This window comes from Triticum dicoccoides, unplaced genomic scaffold (genome assembly GCF_002162155.2).
Source record: "Triticum dicoccoides isolate Atlit2015 ecotype Zavitan unplaced genomic scaffold, WEW_v2.0 scaffold20252, whole genome shotgun sequence".
Lineage (NCBI taxonomy): Eukaryota > Viridiplantae > Streptophyta > Magnoliopsida > Poales > Poaceae > Triticum > Triticum dicoccoides.
Window position 1 is genome coordinate 1 of NW_021234911.1, and position 7,751 is coordinate 7,751.

Genomic DNA, 7,751 nt, shown 5'->3' on the forward strand with positions numbered 1-7,751 from the left:
TGACAGGATCAGGCTGATTTATTTTTATTTTATATTTTTGGAACGCGAGGATGAGGCTAATTCTGAGTAGTACTTGTGCTGACAAAAGTATGACAGGTACAATTAGCTCGATCTGGTTGCAACAAATCCATGTGTTTGACCTTATATCAGTACGCTCATCACTGGGCCTTATCGACCAACAGAATCGAATTGACCAGCCAACGACCAGCCCATGATAGCCAACTTCAAGTCCATCACATCAAATCATGGTCAACTTTGTTTGCAAATTTTTTGATCCTGCAAAAATGTTTATTTGTGATTAGAAGAGTCATGTCAAGTATCACTTTATTAACTTATAATTTAGCATCAAGCGCCCTTTATCGAACAAACAAATTAAGAAAAAAACTTTATCTGTGAAAGTCATGCCAAGTATCGACCTTATCCTTTTATTGTTGCATTTGCCTAGACGGCGATGACACGCACACGAGCATCATCAGCCCCCTTTATCATGACTTCTGCTACAGTTCTGCTGCTTGGCTCTATGGTAATGTTGATGGGAACATGCTTGACAAGCTGAGATGGTATTGTAAATCGTTAGAAGGGATAGAAAGAGATTGGTGAAATTGATGGATGTTGTATTGAGCCTCACGGATGAGTATATATAGAAATAAGAGTATGGACTTATTCTTTCTAATATTTTAGATAGAATAATTTCATCAAAGAGTTGAACAATGAAGATAGATGACAAGTGCCTGATCGATTTGATCAGGCCGTGTAGGAACAAGGTTTAAATCGTTCATTTGTTAGGATGCCTCAGTTGGAGGGCAAGAAGCCTCTCTTAGAGATAAGGTAGAAGACAGATTACAAATCTCAAACTACCAAATACATGTAAATCAAATATATCTCTAATATCCCCCCGCAGTCATAGCGGTAGCGTTGCGAACAACAGGAGTGTCGCGAACGGTCAGACTGGAGAGAATAGCAACCGACGGGCTGACATACCCCCGCAGTCACAGCGGGAGTGTCGTGAACGGTGTCACATCCCGGATGCGTGGACTGTAGAGGAAGCCGACGAGTTACTTTGATACCATGTAGAAGTACATGCTCTAGTCAATGCAACCAAAAAACCAATCTAATGAAAGAGACTAGGCAATACATTTATACGTCCCTCATGTGTGGCTCCCTCAGGCCTAAACGTGGATCAAAAGTGGGCTGCAATTTAATTGCGTCAGCCGGGTTTTGAACTCAAAAACTTTTGACTCTGATACCATGTTAGAAGGGATAGAGAGGGATTGATGGAATTGATGAATGTTGCATTGAGCCTCGCGGGCGAGTATATATAGGAGGGAGTACAGACTTAGAGGGTAAGAGGCCTCTCCTAGAGATAAGATAGAAGACGGATTATAAATCTTAAACTATCAAATACATGTAAACCAAATATATATTTAACATAAAGTTTTATTACATTTGAATACAAAATCAAGTACTCCCTCTGTTTACAAATATAAGATGTTATACATTTTTTGTGAATCAAATGTATATAGACACATTTTTAATGTGTTTCTTCACTCATTTCAGTCTATATGTAGATCATATTAAAATACCCAAAACATCTTAGCTTTGTTCATGCACAATATTTTGTGTTCAAATAAGTATAAAAGACAACAAAAATGCTACACTTACGAAGCCATTACGAAACGTCCCTTAACCTCTCCATCCCCTAAATTCAACTAGGTGGGCCCATCCTCTTGATTTTCACCCGACCAAAGAAAACCACTTAAGCATCTACGTTAATCCTTTACAATAACTCATGTAATTGTTGCATTGCTCAAAAGGCAATGATATCTTACAAACAGCGACAATTCTACTTATTGCTTGGTGAAATAATATGCACTTAAAAGGACCTAATTATACAACACTCATAGAGCAGCAACAAGGTTTACGTGGGCATTATGTATAAGATAGCTGACGAGCATGGGAAATGTTTTTTTTTCCGAATAGATGGCTATATAAAATCAAAGTAGTAGTAATTGAAAAAGGTTACCTTGCAAACAGAATCCCCTCCCCCAACCCCACCCTAACCTGCCGCCATGTCCCTTCCATCATCCCGACAGCAAAGGTCCATGCAGGTGAACCTCATGCTAGCATCATGGATTACCCGGTAGATTCAAAGAGTGGATTTGTGCTCTCCTTTCTTCGGCATTATGAAGAGTCCTCCACAATGGGGTCGCCACAGACCCCTTCAAACGTAGTCAGGGTCTTCGGCAAGGGGACCTGCTCTCCCCGTTATTGTTCATGCTTTCCATTAAACATCTATATCACATCCTCAACAAAGCTACTACCCAAGGCCTCCTACATCCCATCCATGGTCGTGTAGCAACCATTCGTGCTTCACACTATGCTGACGATGCGGCTATCTTCATGGCTCTGGTCAAAGAAGACATTCAATTCTTGAGTGCCACGCTAAAATCTTTTGGCGAGCTCACAGAGTCTTGTGGCGCCCATTCAATGTGATAACGTTAACCTCGACGACGTCCTTCAATCCTTCCCCGCAGCCCGGACCACATTTCTGATGAGATATTTGGGGCTGCCACTTCGGTCAAGTCACTAGGCTTAAGAGAAACCATTTGCAGTACCTCAAAGACAAGATTGTGGGGAAGCTTGCACCTTGGCATGGAAAGCACGTGGCCACTCTGGGGCGCATCGTTTCGGTCAAGTCTATGCTCATGGTGACTCTCATCTACCATCTCACGCCGCTTGACTTGCCACTTGAAGTGAAGAAGAAAATTGACACTATCCGGTGTGCGTATCTTTGTGCTGGTTGTGACAAGGTCTCAGATGACAAGTGCTAGGTAAACTGGGAGACAATATGCAAGACCAAGACTATGGCGGCTTGGGTATTCTCAACCTCGAGAAATTTTCTTCGGTGCTCTGCCTCCGCTGGCTTTGGTACGAATGGGCCAACCCGCTGAGGAAGTGGCCTGGCCAAGGGTGCTCGTGCACTCCTGAGGACCGTGATTTGTTTGTTGTTGCGAAAAGAGTGATGGGTGGGGATGAAAAAATGGCCAAATTTTGGGAATCTTTGTGGTTGGAGGGACTAAGGCTGATGGATATTGTGCCCAAGATTTTTGAGTTGTCCCGCAAGAAGTCTTGTTCGGTGAGAAAGGTGTTGACGGACAACAAGTGATTACCAAAATCAAAATTCAGTAGGGCATCCCTCCCGCCCACATTCAGGAAGTGCCTATCCTTTGGGAAAGGCTCGTCGACATCACCCTCACTGATGGGGTTCGAGATTAAACTACTTGGAAGCCCTCTGTTGATGGCATGTACTATGCGTCCTCGGTTTACAAGGAGCAATTTGAGGACCTCACCGTCTCAACCATGCCGACAACCTTTTGGAAGGGTTGCCCTCCCTCTCCCCCCTGGAGTGCAAGTTCTTCCCTTGGTTGGTCTTAGAAAATAGGATTTGGATAGTTAGCAGACTACACCGTTAGGGATGGACAAACTGCGGTCTTTGCCCTCTTTGCAAACAAGCTCCTGAGTCATATGTGCACCTCCTCGCCCAATGCCGCTTCATGACCCATATTTGGATGGAGATCGCCGACTGGCTCGGCCTACTTGATTTCTCTAGTTTGGCTTGGGAAAATGCCACCTCGGTGAGAGGTTGGTGGATCAATACAGTGAATAAGATAAGACCGCATAGGAAGGCTTCCATCATGGATGGTGATGTAACCTTTGATAGGATTTGACTCATCTTAAACTGGAATTTTTAATTTTTTGTTGTAAAAGGATATCTTGCTTTTGGCTATGTTGAATGTGCTTGTTGTGTAAATCATACTATGCAGAAGCCGTGGCATTTGCTCAATGCAGTTTTATCACCTTGATATATCCATTGAATGAAAATTTCCTTCATAAAAAATAAATCTTTTACATATCCAACACAACAAACAACATATTGTGCAACCATCGGTAAAACTAGATGATTGATATGACCTTTCATGGAACATAAAAATGTATTGGTTGAAGCATCCGATTATCATGTGCAGTTTGCGGCTGTTGGAATATCCATGAACAGAGGAAACGTTACATTATTTATTATGTATTTGACAACGGTCTGGACACCCGCAAAGAGCCTCCTTGTTTGCGCCCAGTTAGCCAGATTTCAGACATCTGGACCGGTTCACAGACCGAGGGGTACCACGTTGTATTTGTACTGAGTGCTCTGGACGGTTGTGGACAGTTTGAGGGTCTGTGTTGAAGATGCCCTAACTAGATCATTATTTCCCTAAAAAAAGAGTGTAACTATTATATTATCACGTTGAAGGTTTTCTTTTGCGGGTCAAACGAGATTATATTGATTAAATCATGGAGTCACATCCGTTTTGACATATATTACATAAGTCATCAGGACCAGAGCCCAGCCATATGGCAGTACAAAGAGAGGTGCAGCCATATTGAGCCATGTAGTGTGCAGCTCCATTGCCTCCACGTTTGACATGCATGATTCGATGTTCACATCCTTCATTTAGACTCCTCTTTGTCTCCTCTACAAGTGTTGCCATCGGTGACCGATCAAGTCCATCCTCTTGGAGAAAAGGCACAGCTTGCAGACTATCAGTCTCAATGATTAGCGGCTTGTCAGACCAATCCATAGTGAGATTAACCCCCTCCTTACATGCTGCCATCTCCGCCTACATCGCAGATGAACATGATAGAAGGAATCTGCTAGCAGAGAAAATGACTACACCAGCTTCATCTCTTAGAACCATAGCCGCCCCACAAACGCCCTGTACTGGTATATATGACCCATCAACTTCCAACTTTACCCAGCCCAATGAAGGAAACTGCCACCGTTCCACAGCTGATGGATGTGTTGTCTTGGTAATCTCAGGCATTCTGCTGCTAATATCAATCACCATTTTCGCTTTTGCAGTGTCCCCTGATGGATACTGCTTAATACACAACAAGAACTCCATGTAGCTATTCAGGAATCGGCGTGAGCTCTCCACCGGTGGTGCCGGCTTCTGATGTGTAACCTCATTTTTGCAATGGCATGCCCTCGAGAAGGTCATGAGAACCACCATCCACTCCACCCCCGTGCATCGCTCTAGCAGGTGCAATAGCCACTCAGGTCCGGTATTCTGAATGTTGCGTAGCTCCGGTAATGTCCAAGACTCCCGCATCGCCACCCATAGCGTATGAGCCATTGGACAACTACAGACAACGTGGAACGTGTCCTCCGGTTCAAATGTCAATTTTCTCGATGTGCCGGTTGAATTTATTTTGCATCGTTGCCAATGAATCTGTGGCCACTCGCCAACAACGAAATATTCGTACCTTTGGGGGAACAGGGCACCCCCATAATGTCGCCCAGATGGCAATATTACCGTCTGGAGCCCTACTCGCGGCACACGTAGACAGTGCGATATTTTTCCTCATGAGCGAGGTTGTACGCACTATTCACAGAGAAGATGCCCTTTGAGTATGGCGCCACGCAAGTACGTCATCCAGCCATGGCGAGGGGTGCAGCTTGAGGATCTCATCAACGTCCAGCTGCAAGAAATGTTGGTGAAGCTGGACGTCCCACCCACCTTACTCGGTTAGTAGTTCAGCTACCCGGCAGTATGGATATATCGATCAAGCAGTAGGGACCCGATATGTCTAAATCTTCTCCCATGACTAATGAAAATGACAAATGTTTTGCGTTGTTTAGAAATGAAAAAAAAACACATTGTGCAACCGTTGGTAAAACTACATGTGATCCAGATGACCTTTCATAGAACATAAATTTAGGATCTTGCTTCAGTGACTTCATGAAGCCAAGTCTCACCATGACTTAACCCCTTTTTTTCAGCCATTCATTAAAGATCCAATGTATCAGATTGACCCATATTCCGAACTGGAAATTTTAAAGTGTTCAAAAAAAATTCCAATAAATCATAAATGTTTCGTTTTGTATTCTGTGAAAGTTTCACTCCATTTGGATGTATCCTTTGTGAGTAAACAATTTTTATCTATTTGAACTCAAAAGGCTAGTTAATTTTTTTTTGAGGAAAAAAAGGCTAGTTAATCACAAACCCAACATCCAACTGGGTTGAAACTTTCCCAGAATACAAAACAAAATATTCATGATTTATTGGATTTTATTCTGACAATTATGCAGTGCGTATGTATGGAATCCATCAGGCAGTAGGCTAGCAGCTTCCCATCCTTGATTATTCAACGAGCCCACATTTTAATTACGCGTTATAATTTCCAGATCGACCCGTACAACGACGCGTGAGTCAAATGCTAATTTGACAGAGTCTGTATGACGCATTCAACGAGCTACCGTCTCATCTCATTGTATATATCGCAGAGTATCATCATATGCTACAACACAAACAGACTAGAGCTGCGACCTCGATCATACATCCCTCGATCTTCTCAACATTCCAACCCTTCTCGGGTCATCTTCTCAACTACTAGTCCCTCGATTGGCATTCATCCATGGCGGCAGCTACCAGAGCTCTCCTTGTTGCCGCAGTGACCGCGGCGGCGCTGTTCGGCACGGCGCTCGGCGCCACCTACACAGTCGGCGCACCGGCCGGGTCATGGGACCTCCGGACAAACTACACCCGATGGACTTCCACCATCAGGTTCTACACCGGCGACGAGCTCCGGTTCCAGTACCCCGCTGCGGCGCACAACGTGGTGGAGGTGACCAAGACGGCCTACGACAACTGCAGCAGCTCTAGTCCCGTCGCCACGTTCCCGAGCGGCAACGATGTCATTCCGCTCGCCGCCGTCGGGACCCGGTACTTCATCTGCGGCCTGCCGGGGCACTGCGCCGGTGGCATGAAGGTACAGGTCAACGTCCAGTCCAAGGTAGTGAGATGCCGAAGGAGAGGGACGAGGCAGCGGTGCACACAGACAACGCCACAGCCGAGCTCGGCGGCTCAGGCTGGTGCTGAGCCTGTGCTAGCGCTCGGGCTGGCCGCCGTCTTGGCTGGCTTGATGCTTCTCTACTAGTCATCAACGACAACCTCCATAGGAACTTTCTGTAAAAAATAATATTATCTTTCTCCTTTTTTTCCGTGATGACTTTCTCCTCTCTCAAGCGTGATTGATCGTGCGCACATGATTCTTTGTATAGTCAAATGTGTCGTTTTTTTTATTATATGTAATTTGATATTTTTTTGGTTCATGGCATTTCGTTGACCGTAAAATACCAAGAAAAAACACAGTGGATCAATTTCATGGCACTATATGTCATTTCATTCTTTGTTAATTTTAGAACATAGACACAAGTTGTGCCCATGAGATACAACCAAGATCAAGGAACCAACGGTCGAGTGAGGCCACGAGCCATCCCGAAATTGTGCAGTGAAATCACCAATGGCTAGATCCGGCTGCTTGTTAACCATTACAATAAGAAACCACAAAGTTTATAAATGGCACCAATAGCTTCGCCGATGAGCATTCTCAATAATAGGCTTATTGTGAATTGTCAGTGTCTAGGCAAGGACATCAAAAGACAATCCAAAAGTAGTGACGAGTGTTGCCTGCGCTAGTCCTAATGATCTTCTAGGAGCTAGTAGGATACCCCTTGTATCCTACCACTTTATGAAAGCAGCACCACAAAAATTAGGTGGTAACGCAAGTGAAGAATATGTGGTTATTGCCCTCGATGACCTCACAAAGCGGACAATGGTCATCATCGGGACCAGAGGAAGACCATTATGAATGAATTGTCATTGAATCAACCACACTTTTGTTAATTGCGCCGGGCC

General features: G+C 44.4%; 1 protein-coding gene across 1 annotated transcript; it reads left to right on the top strand.

The window, feature by feature from the left end:
• The first annotated feature begins 6,350 nt into the window (after positions 1-6,350).
• LOC119345065 (uclacyanin 1-like) lies at positions 6,351-7,062 on the top strand. The gene has a single exon (XM_037615294.1). It carries the CDS (start codon positions 6,469-6,471, stop codon positions 6,988-6,990), a length of 522 nt encoding a protein of 173 aa, XP_037471191.1. The 5' UTR covers positions 6,351-6,468; the 3' UTR covers positions 6,991-7,062.
• Positions 7,063-7,751: the final 689 nt, after the last annotated feature.